This window comes from Amphiprion ocellaris, chromosome 10 (assembly GCF_022539595.1).
Source record: "Amphiprion ocellaris isolate individual 3 ecotype Okinawa chromosome 10, ASM2253959v1, whole genome shotgun sequence".
NCBI classification, from domain to species: domain Eukaryota; kingdom Metazoa; phylum Chordata; class Actinopteri; family Pomacentridae; genus Amphiprion; species Amphiprion ocellaris.
The window spans coordinates 22,432,317-22,452,502 of record NC_072775.1 but is presented as its reverse complement, the minus strand read 5'-3'; the positions used below and the strand labels follow the sequence as shown (position 1 = coordinate 22,452,502).

Below are 20,186 nucleotides of genomic sequence, written 5' to 3'. Positions count from 1 at the left end.
ATAGAAAGCATTGAATGAGAAGGTGTGTCCAAACTTTTGACTGATAGTGTTTGTAACTAGGGTGGAATAAATCCTAGAAACAGAGACCCACACCACTACCTCTACAGGAACCCTACAGTATAAAAATCATATTCCAAACAGTGTTAAACAAACACAGAAATTTGGTAAAAGCAGTATTTATGTTAGATTGTGGTGTACATTAGCAAGGTGCACTGTTATCATGTGAACTTACTGAAGATAGGACTGCCAGTTGACCAGATTGGCCCGAACCTCAGCTGCCTTGGCAGCGATGATGTTGGTGGGGACTGCAGCGTCCACAGCCCCGCGAATATCCATCCTGTAATATATCTCCTACAGTATTTGCCTAAGTAAAAATCCAACACCACCTGAATAAAAATACAATTAACATCAGTTCAGTGATTCAACATTAAAGGGAAGATTACAGATTTGAGGTTGTTTTGATCGTGGAAAAAAGTAGCAAACTAGGGCTTCAAGTAATGATTATCTTTACTGTCGATGAATAAGTCAATGATTTTTTTTAATTACTCAGAGTAATTGTCAGGTTTCTGAAGTGGCAGAAAATGGTGACCAGTGTTTCTCAAAGCCCGAAATGATGTCATCAAATGTCGTGCTTTGTCCACAACCAAAGATAATGAGTTTACTGTCACTGAGAAATAATGAAAGCAGAACACTGTCAAATTAAGGAAGCTGGAAAAAAGAGAATTTGGGCTTTTTTATTCTTAACCAATTACTACTAATAATTAATCATCAAAACAGATGGCGATTAATTCATTTGTTGACAACCAATCAATTAATCAATTAATGTTGCAACTCTGCAGCAAACTACAGTAATCCTAATACTCAAGTAAAGATGGTACAACTCGGTTGGACAGCTGTCACAGAGCTGTTACTCCGGGAAGGAAGCTATCATGCAGGGACTTTTGAGTTAACACTGCTGGACATTACTGCAGAAGCATATATATTCCTTACGTCATCTTAGTTGTTATATTCTGTTTTATCCAGCAGGCTAACAGCCCAGCAGCTGAGGCTAAAACAGCTAGCAGCAGCAGGTCATGCTAAATAACTAGCTTATCCCAATGTCACGACAACTCATTGTGCTTTCCTATCAAGAGGTGTCATAAAACAAGGCAGTGCACAGCCTATGGAATTAAACTGTGTTTGGACTGTAGCTATATATAACTCCTATAAATGAAAATGCCCAATTATACAGCTAACAGCGGTTAGCTAAGGGCTACCTAGCAGCAAGTAGAAAAATAAGCTGATGCTAACCGAACCTAGCTGTGCTAATGTAGCTAGGAAAACATCCTGTATTCTGTGAAAATGATAACTGCTACACGAGTGGTAACACGTAGGATGTCACAGTTTGATAAAAGGTATATTTGCCGAGTTATAATCCACATGGCAACGAATGGAGGAGTAAAAACTCAGTTGAATTACTCACCTAGCTGCTGTCCTGAGCGACCAGCTGATAGACTCAAACACGACGTCACGATCTGTCATGTGACAGTCAGTCAGTCACATGCACCGCAGACCGGCTGCTGCACAAGTTACAGGAAAGGACAAGATTTTAGCCTTAAATAAAAGAAATAAGCTCCAGCTATGTTCGGTTAGGAATGACCACAGAACCACAGGCACATATTAAAATTTAGAAGTCATTTTTCCAATATAAAGTAGGCGTTACTAGAGTCATAAAATGGTACAAATAACAGGTTACAACCTTTAAGCTGAGCTAAGCCCCCAGCCTAAAGGTTTTAACCTGTTATTTGTACCATTTTTAGTTGTTTCAGAGTAAAACTGTGAGGTGATCCTACTTTTTTTCTATGCTCAGTCCATGTCCCACATTAACATCACAGAGTAGTGCTTTGCTAGTAATGATTCTTAAACTGTGTCTTGCAATTAGTTTTATTTTTATTTTTTTGCAGAGCTATGGTTATTTGTCAAAGTGTGTCTCAGAATTACTAGTTTAAATTTGATTTCATTTATAATTTAGGTGATCAACCATTTCAATAATTCAGGAGCAGAAATGCAGGTGCTTGTGAGAATAAAAGGAGTTCAGTCATAAAGCCCCATAACATAATACTCTAAATCAGGGGTGTCAAACATAAGGCCCGCAGGCCAAAACCGACCCACTAGAGGGTCCAATCCGGCCCGAAGGATGACTTTGCAAAGTGTAAAAATTAGAGAGATGAAAATTAATAGGGCTGCACAGTGGCGTAGTGGTTAGCACTTTCGCCTTGCAGCAAGAAGGTCCCTGGTTCACGTCCCGGCTTTCCCGGGATCTTTCTGCATGGAGTTTGCATGTTCTCCCTGTGCATGCGTGGGTTTTCTCCGGGTACTCCGGCTTCCTCCCACAGTCCAAAAATATGCTGAGGTTGATTGATTATTCTAAATTGCCCGTAGGTGTGAATGTGAGAGTGATTGTTTGTCTCTATATGTAGCCCTGTGACAGACTGGCAACCTGTCTAGGGTGTCCCCTGCCTTCACCTGAGTCAGCTGGGATAGACTCCAGCCCCCCCCCGCGACCCTAATGAGGATTAAGCGGTGTATAGATAATGGATGGATGGATGAAAATTAATATTTCCTGTGAAAATATTTAAAGACATTGAACATTGTGCAATATGCTGTCAGTCAGCAGCTTCAGTATGACTGAGTTTAGTTTGGTTGAACCCTGTTGTTGATGTACTGCCACAACTTTTATGCATTTTTTTATGTATAAAATTTCTACATTTACAAGGCAGGGGATAGCTTAATCTTCATCCTTAATAGTTCCCACTTTAGTTTGTGTGGTGTGTCAGGATTACAGCACAGATGTAGAGATGAATGGGAGTTTAAAATAATTTGACAAATTTTAAAATACTATATTGTTCAGTTCCAGATACCTGTGACTGACCTATTATAAAAAAGACCAGTGAAATCAGATAAATATGGTCCAGTTAAAGTGAGATTTCAGTACATTTATTTAAAAGTTGCTATTGATTTAGGTTCCCTGGGATGAAAGAAACAGAGCGTTTCAGTGTAATTACAACCTACTTTTACATCAGTATGCTCTTTAATTTGAAGATATATTATATCAGCTTTAAATTTTAGGACATGTGGGTGTCCTAAACCTACTTGTGTAAATGACTCAGAAACTTCATTGGAACTTGATGTATTTTTAATTTTATTAACCATTATGGACAAATTGTCATTTTTTGGATAATTTTGGAGTAATTTTGTGTCATTTTTTGGATAATTTTGGAGTCACTTTGAATATGAATATTTCCATGTTTCCAGCATCTCCAGACCTTTTCTCTCTACTCTGCTCATCAGCTGTAGAAAAATGTTTCACCATGCTGAATGTATCTTCAACAACTTGTGTCATTTTTATTGTTTTGTGTTTTGGTTATTTTTTGTCTTGTTTTTTTTTCATTTTGTGCCTTGTTTTGATCCTTTTGTGTCTGATTTGTGCTGTTTTATGTTGTTTTGTGTCTCATTTGTGTTGTTTTATGTTGTTTTGAGGCTCGTTTGTTGTTGTTTTTTGTCATTTCATGGCCAATTTTGGCGTTTTGTGTCTCATTTTAGAAGCTCTCACTTTGTTCAAACAGGAACAAAGTGAGAGCTACTAAGCTGAAATATGAAACTGAATAAATACAACTGAGCTGACTGCTACGCACCTGTTGCCAAAGCAGGAACTAGAATGTCCTGGAAAAACAAAACTAAGTTTGGACAGAGAAGCTGTGACAGACCAAATGAAAGCTGCGAAATTCGGTAACACAATTTGAGTCCAGCCAATAAGTTACAATCAGCTTTGTTATCAGTTGGTGGTGTGCTGTAACTTCGGGGCTTTGTGAGGATGATAGAGGGCTGAAGCCAGTTGATTGCTCACACTGAAGAGCTTTGATCAGTGTTTATCCATGTGAGTCTGTAATGAGAGACACGACCAAGAGCAACATGTTAGAAGCTTCTGAGTAAAACCCCCAGTAAAACAGACACACCACCACAGTGTATGTGTTTAATAATGCTGCTGCATTTGACCATATGTTTCCTCATGTTGGGTCAATTTATCAACGTGTGTTAATCCTTTGTATTGCAAAAGAATTCATCAAGGATCGTATACATTTACAAATGATTCCACGTCTGTCACTAGTCTTCCTCTGTGTCCATCTAACTCAGACTCTAAGACCTCCAGGCTTAATCTGGCCTAAGCTGGTGAGACGCAGTAAAGCACAGAGGAATCAGGATTGCATCCAGTGGGAACATTGTCCTAATCCCCTTCTGCCCTCTCCTTTGTAAACACTCTTCTCTTCGTCAGGGTTTCCTCTTCTCTTGCCTTCCATCACGATGTGCTTCAGGGAAAACGCCGGGAAAACATAGACAAGAGGAGCAAAAAGTGTGGATTTCTTATGGTCTCCAACAGACTTGAGCCTCACATGGCGAGTGAAGGCCTCGTGGTTGGAGCATGCCATGTGCTAGAGCGGTGAGGCAGTGGGAGATCAGGCCCACGTCTGCTCTGCGGGGGATCAGACGCACCAGGGCCCTGATGTGGCAGCGGATACGGGGACTGGCCCGGTCCTGCCGGCATGGTGCGGGCTACCCAGTCAACTACAATGACCCCAACCGAGAGGAGCAGGAGATGGTGTGCCTTGAGGTACGGACATGTAGTGTTTTTCCCATTAAGCATTGTGATAATAGCCTCCTTATCATAAACTCGCCACATTTGGAACTAATTTTTGTGGAATAAAACAGTTTCCTCCGAGGAAATACTGAAGAAATAAGTTGATTGGCAACCTGCTAATCAGTGTGTTGCTCATTTGTTATTGCTCCAATTAGGAAGCTCAGATAACCTGCTGTTGAAAGCATTCTGTCAAAATAACTCATTTTGAGAGCCTAATTAAAATTGGGATGTTCATAGTAGCAATATGTCTCCACACGTCCTTCACATAACACACACTTCTTACTGTTAATTACCTGCAGCTAATGAAACATCCTTCACATTGTCTTTTGTTGTTGTTATTGCAACTTGCTCTCGTCTGCGCATCAGCGGCCCTTTATGCTTCATGCCTTTCCTCCATTTACGGAAGCACCTCCTGTCTGAACAAGGCTTAAGAAGCTTAAAAGAAGAAGATAGTGTGCCTTAAAATAGTGTAATACAAGTCGTAAGAATTCTAAACAAAGTTCCACGGTCAGTCACACCGACACACAAAATGCACGACTAACATCCCAGTGCAATATTTAGTAAGAAACTGCTAAGTTGGAGGGTCATGCGTGCATTCAGAGGGTTAAAAAGAGATTTTGTTTGGGGATTTTCAAAATAATCTTCTAGGTGAATGGATATATAAAGATTTCCAGTGGCTTTCAATAGTAAGAGGAGCTATGTTGTTATTCACAGGAGAGTAAAGGATTGCAAGAGTGCCATTAAGACACCGGATCTGCTGCCAGAACTGTGTGGGAGGTCATGACAAGTCAGTTCAGGTCATTAACACTGAGTATATGACACAAAGTTTTTCTGTGGCCAGGTATCTCATGCAGAACTGGAGCTTGTTGATTTGACTACAACTATTTTACATTGTAAAACTAGGCTGAATAACATTGAAAATAATACATACAACTGGACATGGCTAGACCAAAAGATCAGCTGTATGGAAACATCTTGTGACTTGTGGGCGTTAATCAGTACTTAAAATGAGATCTGCTTCTAAGAAAGGGTCATTTTTAGTAAGTGCATTTGTAGAAGAAGAGAAAGCACGGATCTAAATAATAACACTAGTAAAGGCAGATCATTCCTACATGGGTATTTTCACTTGTTCTATCTGATTAAAGCTCTATTCAGGTTTTGCAACAGAAGTACCTTGAGACTCAGGGACCTCTCAGTCTTTTAAATTACTTCGCCAGAATTATAAACCATCAGGGTGCCCCAACTGGTCTCTGTTTTAGAATAACTGGGACAGAGTTTACACTAAAATATGCCATCTCATTCAAATCCAGCTGTTTATATCAGGCGTGTCACATGACTGGCCATGCAGTGAGTTCATGCTTGCAGACTAATGAACCCGCTGTGGCTTTGGTAGATGCGTACCTGTTTCTGAAAGTAGAAATGACCTAACATCTCTGTCTCATATTCACAATAGTGTTAACAACTATGCAAAAATTCAGCCACTGACAAGACACTGCTCTGATTGTCATTACTGGCTTAAATGAACTGTGAGCACAGAATCCGTGAATATTTATAGAATTTCTATTTGGCATGTCCTAAGAAGACCACACCTTTTAACTTTCACTTTAGAGTTCTTGTCAGCAGAGCAAAGAGATCCAAGGTCCCCTTCCACTTAATGACTGTTGATGGGCTTAAGCCTTCATTGAAAGTCTATTTTTTGCTTTGCTAATATATCCATGGAATGGTTTTTATATCCTAGAGGACACATTTGCCAGTTTTTGGATAATTTTGGCGTAAAATAAACAGTCATTGCCATGGTACTTCCAGCTTTAATCTACAGTGAACTGATGACAGTCGCAAAAACACAGATTTAGATTTCAGGGGCTTCCTATGTCACAAATTTGTGTCACTATTCTTCTTCAGAATCAGTTTTAGTCCAGTTTGAGCGTACACTACCAGTCAAAAGTTTGGACACTCCTTCTCATTCAGCGCTTTATACTTATTTATATTCTTTTCTACATCATAGTTTAATACTGAAAATTAACATATGTATTCCTTTATAGTTTTAATGCCTTCAGTATTAATCTACCATGTATAAAATAATCAAATAAAAACTATTGAATGAGAAGGCATGCCCAAACTTTTGACTGGTAGTGTACATGCTTAAAACTTCTCCAATATTACAACTTGACATTGTGTAGTGTAGAGTAGTTTTGCAGTGTTTCAGCAGAGTCATGGTGAGCTGAGCTGCTGCAGGAGGTAGAGGGGTGAAGGAAGACGGATATAGCAACAATGTAGAGTTACATCCAAGCCATTTCAGGGCAAAAAATGATTGTTTTAATTTTTCTTAAAAAAAGCAAAACTAAAAATGTAGCTTTGATAAACAGGTAGGAGTTTTTCAGGAGTTAATCAGTCACCACAGACAGACTGTAAAACCACATATTTGCCTCAAGGGCCGATATAACCTTCTAACATACTACACTCTGTCCTTAAACTGTTGTTTCTGCTAATGAAAAACTCCTTCCATGGAAAAAAAATGGAAGAAATTTCAGGGAAGAGCAAGAAAGGAAGAATCCTTCTTCCAGAATGGACAGACATACAATAGATGTTATAAAGCAGTATTGCAATGCAGACAAAAAAAGAGAATGTAAACATATGACAAGTGTGGTTTGGGAGAACATCAAGCTGAATCCAAATTGGCCCTCCCTTTACACCAGGCGACTCCAGCACTGGCTTTTACTCATCTACAAGACCCTATCAGGGAAGACACCCCAATACCTCTCCAACCTCCTACACCCCTCCCATAACAACTACCACCTGAGGTCTCAGAACACTCTTCTATCCCCAAAGTTTGCACTGTCTTTGGCTGAAATTCCTTTTGCTTTGCTGCAGCAATTCTCTCCAAAAATCTCTCAAACTGTAAGTTCTGCCGTCACTTTGCATGTTTAAGCAGAAGCTGCAGCAGACCTTAGCTGACCGCTGCACATGCTGACTGTTTCTCACTGAATTGCTAGCATTAATCTATATTGTTTTTAATCTCCGTTTAAACACTTGTGCATCCTTTTTTTTGTATATGTACTGCTTGTTTGTTATCTTTCTACCTCCTGGGGCCTCTTGTCAGGTTATCATTGTAAATGACAAATTGTTCTCAACTGATCCTACCTGGTAAAATAAACAATTAAAAGAAAATAAAGAACTGAACTTATCAGACAGAAGCAAAGATTTAACATCATATGCATTTTACACAACATATAAAAATATATACACCACTATTCAAAAGTTTGGGGTCACCCAGACAATTTCATGTTTTCCATAAAAACTCACATTTTTATTTATGTGCTAACATAATTGCACAAGGGTTTTCTACTCATCAATTAGCCTTTCAACACCATTAGCTAACACAATGTAGCATTAGAACACAGGAGTGATGGTTGGTGGAAATGTTCCTCTGTACCTCTATGTAGATATTCCATTAAAAATCATTCGTTTCAAGTTAGAATAGTCATTTACCACATTAACAATGTCTAGACTGGATTTCTGACTCATTTAATGCTATCTTCATTGAAAAAAAATGATTTTCTTTCAAAAAAAAAAGGATGTTTCTAAATGACCCCAAACTTTCAAACGGTAGTGTATATTCTATTTATAATGTTTAATTATGTTCATGTATTATATATTTATATTTTAATATTATTCTAAAGAAATCAACTTAATTAAATCATTAAATTCTTTACTTTATTCTTTATTACACACTACCTTAGCTTTTAGCGCAGCTTAACAGCAAGCCAACCTCTGCCTGCTGCTCATATTATACGTGACAAAACATCAACACAGTGAATGTGATTGGACTTTTGCATTTTTCTAACATAACTAGCATGCAACTCCCTGCAACATTTCTAATTAGATCACTGAAGAATTGACAGAATTGCAGCATGGTATTGTGCCTGAAGCTACCAAAATGCTGCCCTGCAAGGTTTTAAGATTTCTTTAAAGTAACCCAGTAGAACTGTGTTTCCCTCATAAATTGTTCTAGATGGGACAATCATTTCTGTGTGATCGCCTCAAAAACACGCTAAAAACTGAATGTTAAATCAAAAACAACTTGTTTACGAAGAATTAAAACCTACTTACACATTATTAAATTAAGCTTGACATTTACAAGGAGCAACTTGATCAACACTCCTCTGGCAAACAGAAATTCGTCAGAAGGACATAACAGCAGTGGGAAATAAATATCAAATAGAGAGAAACTGATGTTGCCTCTGTTCTGTTTCCATTTTTGGTGCTGTGATTGAACAACACATCTTCACCTCCAAAGTGCTCACAGTTGCCATGCATACAGTGATTTCTTCAGGTGTTAAGTTCTACGCTTCCTCTTCGGTCCCGTTCTGCATGTTCCAGTGATTGAATCTAAAGTTAATTCTCTCTTCCTGTAAGCTAGACAGCGATTCAAATCCCCTTAATCACACATTGAAAAGACTTTATTTATCTTGTCACCCAGCTCTGTCTTGTGACCTTGTGCGCTCGGATTTACTCCCTCCTCCACTTGGCATTGTGCCCTCACAGTGAAAAGAGTGTGTCCATCAAATCACAACAGCATAAGTATCATTCATTGCTTGTGTGTATCATTCTCACAGGGCTATTTGTGGGTCTGTGTTGCATAACATTAACACAACAGAAGGTGTCAAATGAAGTGCTGTGGAGAAAGTCACATGTTTATATCTCAGAGGGGGAATAAATATGTGTAGATGCTCTGGGCACACTCTGGTTAGGCACAACTGGAAAGCAGATCTGCTTTTTAACTCACTTTTTTTGTTTTTTTGACACTGTGCAGACAGCGTAAGAACACTTCTACAGAGAGTTTCCTCGCTCACATTTTGAGGCGGTTGTTATTCCAGTGTGAAGCTGGTGGCATCAGGAGGCATCTTGACTGGCAGTGTGGCCCCAGAAGGCAGCAGCACAAATGTATTTGTGTAAATCAGGTAGATACAATAGGTATGTTACATCACAGTTTTGCAGAACAGACAGGTATTGAGTGCACAGTGCCATCTGGTGATTCCACAAAGCAAGACACGTTCTGAAAGCAAACTGCTGTTAACAGCACGAAATAGATTCCATTGAAAGATGCGTGTGAAAATGTACGCCTCCAATATTCTAGCTTGATTCAGATAGCCACAACATGCTAGAAAAGACTCATACATGTATGTAAACTCATTAGGGGTCATGGTGAAGAGACAATAACTGTCAAGCATAGATGTGGCTCTCACAATTCCATATGAAAATCAAAGCCCTTTAAATCAGTGCACTAAGCCTTCGTATCTTGTGTATGGAGGACATCATGTCAGTGCTGCAATCCCAGCTGCCTTCGGATGGCAGTGTTTTCTGCATTATTATAGGTTGCAGGCCTGGACTGTGAAGTAACACACACACAGCAGCTTTCAAATAATCTGTGAAAGAATGGAAGAGAAGGGAGACAGAAAGGTTGAAAGAGAGAGAGCAAGGAGGTTCTGTAGGAGAGATGTTTGGAAGAAACAGCAGTCTATGGTTTCCTTGGTGTTTGTTTAGCAGGGACAGTGCAGATATTAATGTTTCGTGGGGGAGAAGTAATGCAATGGAGGTAGGGTGGTTTTTCTGAAGGTGGCAGTTCTTTATTCCTGGTTGGGCTTTTAACCCTTAGATGCACAAGTGATTGGACCCTACACTCTTCCATAAGTGGGTCAGCAATGACCCTTATAAGAATCAATGTGTTTTCACGCCATTTTTGTTATTTTGGTTAAGAATAATCATTTGTATTATTGTTTCCATTATAGTTTTGTCCACACAAGAATGATTTCATGTTTGAAATATGTTTATTTTTCACTTCATAACAGATTTCGAACATTCTGATGATTGAAAAAGAAGAATGCTACACGGAACAGCAATAGAAGAATGTCAACATCCATTTTGTTGACATTTTTCCACTCTTTTACTCCAGCTGTTGCTACTCTCTGTCCCTCCAAATTTGTGTAATTCATCACCTCTTGTTTGATATTACCAGTGATAAAGAGCTTGGGGAAGTTATACAAATATTACAATTTCTTTAAGAGTATAAAAGGTAACTTACAAATCTAAATGGACTGATATCAAAAACAAGTTTTTGAGGAATAGCTGGAATATGAAATGCTAAAAACTTTTCATTACAAAGATAGTACAAGAAAACGACCTCACTGGGTCATTTTTGATCCACTTATGCATCTAAATGTTAATTAGGCTTAACAGCAGTTTGATGGAACAGATTCAGGAGAAAATCACCTGAAGACACATGAAACAGATGGTATTTACACTACCAGTCAAAAGTTTGGACACGCCTTCTCATTCAATGCTTTTTATTTACTTGCATTATTTTCTACATTGTCGATTAAATCAGAAGATTAACACTTTTTTTGTGTACAACATAATTCCACATGCCTTCTTTTATAGTTCTGATGTATTCAGCATTAATCTACAATGTATAAAAATAATTTAATGAAAACCATTGAATGAGAAAGTGTGTCCAAACTTTTGACTGGTAGTGTATGCATTGAAACATGGACACCTTGGATCTTGTGTGTTTTAAATGTATATACAGTATGCTGGTTAAAAACTCTAAACTCTCAAGATCAATGTCAGACTGAACCTCAGTAATTATATGACAATCAGCTGCCAAAATCATTCCATCCTTCAGCAGGCTGAGCTCTGGTTCAGCACCACAGACAGCGACTTCAGCAAAAGCAGCACTGCAGGTTTTTCATCTTTTCTGGTGATATTTCTCTGAAATATAATGAACTTTATCAATAGCAGGAATGCAAAGCGCTCCATATGGGATGTTTTTATATCCGGTGCGTTAGTTATTATGCTTCATTTCTCCTTGTCTTCTTTGTGAGAAATTGGCACGATCCAGCTGTTGCTTGAAGTCCGTTTTTAGAGTCTCTCCTCCGAGTAGGGTAGAGGACCTGCACAGCAAACCTGACGGGGTTTACGCTCCTGACTGGTCTACTACGAGTTGGAGAGAGGACGCATGCGTACTGACTTCAAGCAGCCGGTCGGGGGGAAAAAAAGCCTTATGTGCCATCGGATGTAATCAAGGCAAAGAATTACCTCTTCTCGCTGTGCATACATGGTGAAATTGTAAGTACTGGTAGCAAACCGATGCATCATTGCACGGACATTTCTCGAGCGCTGCGTTTGAGGCCGTTCCGCGGCATTTTACTGGCATGTCACTGTGTAGCTGTACAGCGGGCTTTTAACAGATCTAGGCAGGGTCTTTTCGGCGGTTGTCCAGGGCGATGAAGCTCTAAGGTTCTTCATGGAGGCACTTTCCATTGATGTGATGTGCTGTTCGCTATTGCATCGCTTTCCCGCTGGTAAAAAAAAAAAAAAAAAAAACAGGAAAAAAATCGCTCAGGAGCCGTTAAATCCCAGCGTCGTTTGTACGGCTGTGGGAGTTTAAGAAGGTTTATTTGCTGTTATCATGATTTATCCATTGAATGGATACGACCACCCCCACCCCCCATTTCATCGTCCGTAGCTGTTGAGTCAAATCATAGCGTGCTGCAATTGTGTCAGCTTTGAAGTACCCCTCACCCGACGCGTAAAATATGCCATTTGCCAAGACGCACGAAAGCTGCAGCAGATGCCAGCTCCGAATCAGAGAAAAAAAAGCAAACACAACAAAACGCGGATCCATTTTAGAAATGACCAAACGGCATTGTATCAGTGAAAGGATGTGATAGAGCGATTCTGCGGTTATAGATTTGCAAGCTGCGCCTTCGGGCCCCCCCTCCCCTGCTCCCCTCCCATGGACCACATCTTCAGACATTTTTTATGAAGCATCGTTTCTTGTGTCAGGTAGTAGCCGGATGATGCCGTGCGTTGGAAGCGACAGCTTTGTTACATAAATGATCTGACAGGATTTGGCAGCGTCTGACCTGGTGATGACACATTTGTTAAAATCAGACAAGAAGTCATTCTGTGAGCAGATCGCTCTATAGGCCTACAAACCAGGGGGATTCTGATTAGTGCGCTACAGACCTGGAATCACTATTACTGCACAGTGATTCCTCTTGTACATGAGAATTACAGACTGCAGGTTCATGACAATCTGAGGCTTGACAAGTACAAATCCTTCAAAGACAAATATTTACATTATTTGGAAGTGTATTTCATTTATTGCTCCTCTTGCATCCAGTGAGCTTTGCAAATCCTTTAATGCACTGCTTTTATATCCTGGCTTTCCAAAAAAATTATGGATTATGGATATTGAACCCATGGTCTGAAATCCGTCCTTTTTTCACATGCAGTCGGAGTTTGTGAGGGAAAACACAGCCAGTTTGAGATTAGAAAGACTGAAATGTTCTTGGCGGGTATGTATTTGGCAGCTGGGAAGACAAAATCAGCAAATTATTCCTCCATACTTTTTGTCCCCTCTCCAATAGAGACAGCAGCATTCCTTTATAGTGTGACCTCTGGGCATATCAGCACATGCTTTGGCCAGACAGCATCCACAGCACTACATAGAAAACAAACAGATAGGTGTCAGCTGGTGAGGGGAATTTAAATACTCATCTGTATCTCTGGAAAAATGGATTCATGGTCAGATTTTCACACTGCCATCACCTCTACTGTCTTACTTCAGCGCACCCAGTGTTGCCTTTACTAGCCTTATCGCAGTGGCAATGGTTTGTATCGTACAAATGCATCACAGGCCAGAAGATTTTCTTACGAGACAGAATCTCTGTCGAATGCCATCCCTGACATCAATGCTCTAAACTCAGTGCCTCCCTTTCCCTTCTCTCCTGTCTGTAGCCCATGGGATCAGAGCGGATGGAGATGCGAAAGAGGCAGATGTCGGTGCAGCAGGAGTCGGCAGCGGGGGGAACTGCACCGGCCCAGCAGGACCAGCCGGGCCAGGCCAACCCACGGGGCTCCAATGCATGTTGCTTCTGCTGGTGTTGCTGCTGTAGCTGTTCCTGGTAGGTCTTCCCCCAACTGGGAACTCACTCATTGTGGCCCAGCATGGCCAACATTGTTGCACACGAGACAGCACAGTCTGAGCCACTGTGTCACAGCAGCAGGCTTCAGCTTCTTTGACATTTTTGCATGTAATGTGTGGATGTTTGTCAGGCAGCAGCCTTATTACATTCATAAAACACAACTAAGCCTACATATCTGCTGGCGTTACATATGGTATGGCACAGAATCACAAGCAGTGTATGTATGCTGCTGCAGTTTAGTAGTCTTACCTCAAAATCAACCAATACAAATGATGTGTTGACAGATATATTGGTATTGGTATGTATGTTGTCTGATCAGTGCCACTATGAAATATAAAAAAAAACCTCTGAAATATTTAAAATGGTGTTATTACATATATAGCTTGTCCAGTAGAGCAGCTCTGGCTGTTTGCACCTCGTGTAGCAGAGCACACATCATAGCTGAGCTGATGTTGGTGCAGAATCACGAGCTATAAGTAAACAACTAGTTAGTGAAATGCATGTAAGATCAATAAACAATGTCCCCACTACACCTCTAACATACTGTGTGGAAATGTGTCAAGAATATTGGCCAATATATTGAAATTAGAACTTTTTACTTTAAATCAGTTTGGGCATTAGCCCCAAAAATTCAGTATTGGTCAGGCTCTGCTGATCAGAATTAGAGTCAAAATTAGAATAAAAATCTACTTTTTGGCCAAGGAGTTAGGTTTTGCTGCTCAGCTACTCAGTATAAAGCTGCACAAAGGACAAATTTACAATACAAAACTGATACAGACATACAGCTACACAAAGTCACAAGATAAACAAATAAATATACGAGAAGAGCTTTATATACAGTATAAATATACTTTCATGTACTGTCATATCTGCATGTGTATATATTGATCTATGATCACATGCCTTATTTATTTCTAAGTCTATACTTTTAGTGGACCACTTTTAAAAAATTCATTTAATCCCAACTGGAACCTGAGGCACCGTTCTACTTAATATTGACATTTTTAAACTTTTTAATACTTGAACTTTTGGGTTGGGGGCCAAACTGTATTTCATAGCCTGAGTACTTGTACTTGTACAGTGACGTAAAGCTGAATAAAATCTAATCTTCTACTAACACATACAAGTGAAGCTGTTGCTACTTATTGTAATAGAAGGCCATTGTACAGGTAAACTAACAGTGCAGTAACTCTTTAACAGGTGGTTTAACGGGTATACTTTTGTGTACTAGAGTATGTATGGCATATTAGAGAAAGAACCATCTGTGACTAATTATGCAAATTTTGAAAGCAAAAAAATGTCAATTATTGGTCTCAACTCCTTGCTTTGTCACATATTGGAGTTAACTGCGGCTGTGTGATTACATTACTTTGGGCTGTGGGAGATGACAGAATTTTGCCTATATTCTCACATTTTGTAACTGCAAAAAATAATCCAGTAGAGAAAGTAATCATGATGAAAGTAATCCTTCCTACAAATGTCTACTCTGGATAGACGTGTGTGTGACAATGGAGGGAAACACAATTTTTACCTTACTATTAATTTAAACTATATATATGTACAGTCAGATGATTGCTCTATCCATCCATTATCTATACACCACTCATTCCTTATTAGGGTCGTGGGGGACTGGAGTCCATCCCAGCTGACTTGGGGTGAAGGCAGGGGACACCTGGACAGGTCACCAGTCTGTCACAGGGCCACATACACAGGAAAACAATCACACTCGCATTCACACCTACGGACAATTTAAAATAATCCATTAACCTCAGCTTGTTTCTGGACTGTGGGAGGAAGCCGGAGTACCCGGAGAAAACCTACACATGCACAGAGAGAACATGCAAACTCCATGCAGAAAGATTCCGGGAAAGCCGGGATGCGAACCGGGGATTTTCTAGCTGCAAGGCGAAAGTGCTAACCACCACATCACTGTGCAGCCCCCATGATTGCTCTAGCGTAAATTAATAATGAATTTAGCAAAATTGTGGGTGCCTCTCTAGCTCAACAGGCTGAGTGGACGACCCATAAACAGGAGCTATAGTCTGTGACGCACCGGCCACAGGTTCGAGTCCAAACTACTAAACCTACTAAACATATACTACTGTTCAAAAGCTTGGGGTCTCTTAGAAATGTCCATATTTTTTCAAGAATATCAGTTTTCTTCAATGAAGATAACATTAAATGAATCAGAAATACAGTCTAGACATTGTTAATGTGGTAAATGACTATTCTAGCTGGAAACAGCTGATTTTTAATGGAATATCTCCATAGAGGTACAGAGGAACATTTCCAGCAACCATCACTCCTGTGTTCTAATGCTACATTGTGCTAATTGATGATTAGAAAACCATTGTGCAATTATGTTAGTACATGAATAAAAGTGTGAGTTTTCATGGAAAACATGAAATTGTCTAGTGACGCCAAACTTCTGAACAGTAGTGTATATATGCAGCCTTTGCTGCATGTCTTTCCCACACTCTTCTCCTCACATTTCCTGTCTCTCTCTCCACTGTGCACTATAATTAAGGCAAAAAGGCAAAAAAAAAGAAAACAAAGAATTTACAGAAATTGTAGTGCTGTTCATAGGTAACTTTGCATGAAATTACTACACCTGCTATTAACCCCTTGATGCCTGAATTTATTTACAATTAAATGAAAAAAAAATGTTGGTGTTTTTGCTTTCCAGCTGATGCTAACATAAGTGGAGATTGTTGATTTGTCTATTACACATAGAACAGATATGTAATAATAATAACAGATATATAATAATTACAGAAACCAGTGCTTTCAAAAGGTTCCGAGGTACGTATTGAATATGCACAAACAGGCATTGGGGGAATGGATACGCTATCTTGGCTGCAGTCTGAATGAAAGTGGTATGATGCGAATTCGCGACAATCGGCATCAAGGGGTTAAAGCTGAAAAACAAATCAAGTGTGTTCATGTTCTGTGTGTCTGTCTAACCATTAGGAATGAAGACCGGGATGACAGGAACCGAAAAGCGTCTTATGACGTCAAGGAAGGGACCGCAGACTGTGAAGACTGGTCAGCACAAATCATTGCACGAAAAATGCCTCACCTATTAAATTGTTTTTGTTGCTGAATGTTGAAGTCACTCCTTCCCATGTTCCCACATTGCATGCAGTCCTAAGCCCACGTTGGAGGAGGTGCGCTCATGGGGGCAGTCGTTCGACAAGCTGATGTGTTGCCCAGCGGGGAGGAACTCTTTCCGACAGTTTCTTCGCACCGAGTTCAGTGAGGAGAACATGCTCTTCTGGCTGGCCTGCGAGGAGTTCTGCAAAGAGACCAATAAGAGTGCGATCGAGGAGAAGGCTCGGGTCATCTACGAGGACTACATCTCCATTCTCTCACCTAAAGAGGTCTGACAGCTTGAGCTCATACATTCATTTCTTTCAAGGGTTAAAACGTCAATATGTCTGACAGGTGGAGGAGCCTGATTCTGTCCAAAGGTAGCAAAATCCACCTAATTAACACACTGTATTTGGTTTATTTAATTCACACAAAACCAAAATGATAGCATGTGCCAACATGCCAGACCAGTTCTCAGCTCTGAGCAGTTGCCAGGCAACGAGTGGAGATTCCAGGAAGTTATTGGTCCCGGCCAAGAAACAGAAACCCTCTGCTAAATGTTGAATTGTCATTTTTACACTTTTGTATGGCCTAAATAAACATGTTACATTGTGAGCTTCAGAGATCTGGTAGATGAATCTAGTTATCTTTAGACAGAGCTAGACTAGATGTTTTCAGTCTATGTCAGGATGAAGCTCATCGGCTGCTCAGGGTGGCTTCAGGATCTTGTCGTTGACCTTTCAGTAAGAAAGTGAACAGTCACATTTCTCACACACAAACTGCACATGCTGTTCTTTCCTTATGGTTTATTCTCTTGACTCCCAGGTGAGCCTTGACTCCCGTGTGCGTGAGGCGATTAACAGGAACATGCTGGAACCCACCTCGCACACATTCGACGACGCCCAGCTGCAGATCTACACACTAATGCAAAGAGACTCGTATCCCCGCTACATGAACTCCCCAGCCTACAAAAACCTGCTCAACACTCTGTCAGAGCAGTCCCCCGAATCTTAGGGTGGTGATGACCTGTGATCTTTTAACTTTCTTTACCCCACCTTCCCCTAATCCTTCCCCCCTTTTTTAAAATTTTTCTTTGTATGTTCAGTGTAGGATTACATGAACCAGGCCTTGGGTCTGGCCCCTCCCAGGGATCTCAGAGCTATTGTGATCTGCACCTGACCGAAGACACTCAGGTCTCAAAATCTCCCGAGGGCTCGACATCATAAGTACTGCTACAGATCAACATAGCAAACACTCCAAAGGAATATGAATACATTTGATTTCTGCATTCTTTTTTCTTTCTTTTGATAGAAATAATCTATTTTATTTGTGTTCAGAGTTTTTTATGGTCTGTTGTTTTTTGTATGATTGTTTGGGGGAAAATGATTCCTACAGTAGACTATATATTTATGAGTTTGTAAATAGTAAAAATGGAGTTGTGGGTATTTTATGTGGAAACGCCTGGTTCTATTTACTGCGTATGAAAATCAAAGCTCAAGTCAAAGGCTACATGTTAGCTCTACTTGCAGGCAGCTTTGTGGGGTATTGTGTGATTTTATTTTGGTTTCACCCTGTTTTGTTACCTAACCTCACACTTTGGTACCTGTGACAGCGACTTGGCAACTCCAGTTCACGTAGAACTTTAGCGTGATTCAAAATACTGTATGTGTGGTTATCAGTGAAGTAACAGAAAGTGACAATAGCTCTTGTCACGGTGTGCAATTTGTTTCCTTAAGAAACTCAAATCAATGGTGGACGGCTGTTTGAGCTTTCGTTACTGCATCTTAACCACTGAAGATTGCCTATTAAAGACACGGTTTTTTTTTTGTTTTGTTTTTTTTTAAACTCACTGCACACATCATAGGTTTAACATAGTTTTTCCGTTGTGAGATAAAAACCTAAGTAATTCTATTTAACAGAGAAAGTATTTTTTTTACTGATATCTATTGATAATACAGAAAAAAACAAGTACAAATTACATGTAAGTCCTGTGATGGAGTACACTATGCTAAAGTGAAGAAATACTATTATTTAAAAAAAAGCAACTTTATTTTATTGGTATGTAATTTCCTAATAACCTTCTAGAATGTTTCCTGGAAAGCACTATAATTTGGTACTAAATATGTGGAAAATAAGAATTTCACTGAAAGAATTTCTACATTTAAACCTAAAAAACATTTATTTATTAATAATAATATTACCAGCAACTTCAGGCGGCTCTTGTTCTGTCTGACCAGAGCCAGACTTGCTGTTTCTATATTAGGATCATCTCATCTAATTCTTCCAGAAAAAAAAGAGAATATCTCACAAAATATCAGCCTTTTTTGTCATTCTCAAGGAAAGAGCTCTTGGTTATGCTAGCAAAAGACTGAACACCAATTAAACTCTCTATTTTAGCAATAATTACAACTAAATTCTAAAGTTTCCTCCAGAGAACTTGTCAGAAATTACAGACCTGTAAAATCAATCCGCATGAGATTCATCTTGGAAGATTTTGACTTAATAGCATAAACAGATAAATCTACTGGATAAAATGATCAGAACTGACTCTGGGTCATTCCAGGTTAGCAGCAACACCAAAGCTACCATGTAAACTGTGTTCATATGTTCATTGAGAGTGTTTCCATTGACTAAAATTGGAGTTGCCAAGTGTTACATACTTTTATGTATTCTGATAGTTTTAGTTGAATTACTTTGTTGCCTCACAAACGTGTCACTCAAAGACAAGATCCTCACATGGGGAAGTGCCTTGACATTCAGTTTTATGACATCTTTCTCATGGGCAACAGTTGCTTTCAGACTCTTGCCATAAGGGTGGTACCTGGAGCACGAGGCCAGTTTACTGGAAATTGTCCCTCTCATTGGCCAAATTATCACGTGTTTTGTCTTGATTCCTTAGTCGTGACTACATGAGTTCACTTTGGTAGCACCGAGGGCGAGGACAGCACATGTCTTTATTTGCTGAGGACAAACAGAGACCAGTGGATAGGGCTGGTTGATCTGAACTTCTTGCCAACCTGTGTGCTTCACGGTGGCACTTCTACTTGTCTTAGAGTTAACTTTAACTTACTATGTGCAATTTGAGCTGATGGGCACACCGCGCAGATCAACCTCAAAACACAATCTAAGCCAATGGTTTGGAGTGATGCCTATAAATGTTGTTTCTTCTTCTGTTTACTATGAAATGTGTTATTTTGCGCTGAGTTTACTGAAGAATACATTTTTAAAAAATCAAATAATGTGAATGTTTACAGTATATGGTTTAGTTTTTTTTTCTGCTATTCTCCAAGAAAATAATGACTTGTGGGCATTTCAATTAAGATAAAATAAAGCACAATAATTTTACTGAGTCTGGCATGATTTGATCTTTAAATGTGTACGGATTTACTGGGAAATAACTTATGTACTGTCCTCATTGGGTGACCCCAAAC

The 20,186-nt window shown here is 39.6% G+C and overlaps 2 protein-coding genes across 4 annotated transcripts in view; one reads left to right on the top strand and one right to left on the bottom strand.

Annotated features, from left to right (window-relative positions):
* The window catches only part of atp6v1h (ATPase H+ transporting V1 subunit H), a 29,780-nt gene extending 28,192 nt beyond the window's left edge, over positions 1 to 1,588 (bottom strand). The window contains exons 1-2 of one of the 2 annotated variants that reach the window (XM_023286846.3): positions 1,463 to 1,588; positions 233 to 386 (exon numbers count right to left, since the gene is read on the bottom strand). In XM_023286846.3, the coding sequence (XP_023142614.1) occupies positions 233 to 336 (104 nt within the window). In that variant the 5' untranslated portion in view covers positions 337 to 386; positions 1,463 to 1,588. Of the gene's footprint in view, positions 1 to 232; positions 387 to 1,462 lie in introns of those variants that run through there. The other variant, XM_055014702.1, reaches the window with a different exon arrangement.
* A 2,732-nt stretch (positions 1,589 to 4,320) lies between these two features.
* rgs20 (regulator of G protein signaling 20) lies at positions 4,321 to 20,100 on the top strand. 2 transcript variants are annotated; one of them, XM_035955685.2, is made up of 5 exons: positions 4,321 to 4,648; positions 13,478 to 13,644; positions 16,636 to 16,710; positions 16,811 to 17,045; positions 17,581 to 20,100. In XM_035955685.2, the coding sequence occupies exons 1-5, from the start codon at positions 4,460 to 4,462 to the stop codon at positions 17,767 to 17,769; spliced, it is 855 nt and encodes a 284-aa protein (XP_035811578.2). In that variant the 5' UTR covers positions 4,321 to 4,459; the 3' UTR covers positions 17,770 to 20,100. The 2 variants fall into 2 exon arrangements, with proteins under 2 accessions (XP_035811578.2, XP_023142617.1); XM_023286849.3 differs by lacking the exon at positions 4,321 to 4,648 and adding an exon at positions 11,643 to 11,800.
* Positions 20,101 to 20,186: the final 86 nt, after the last annotated feature.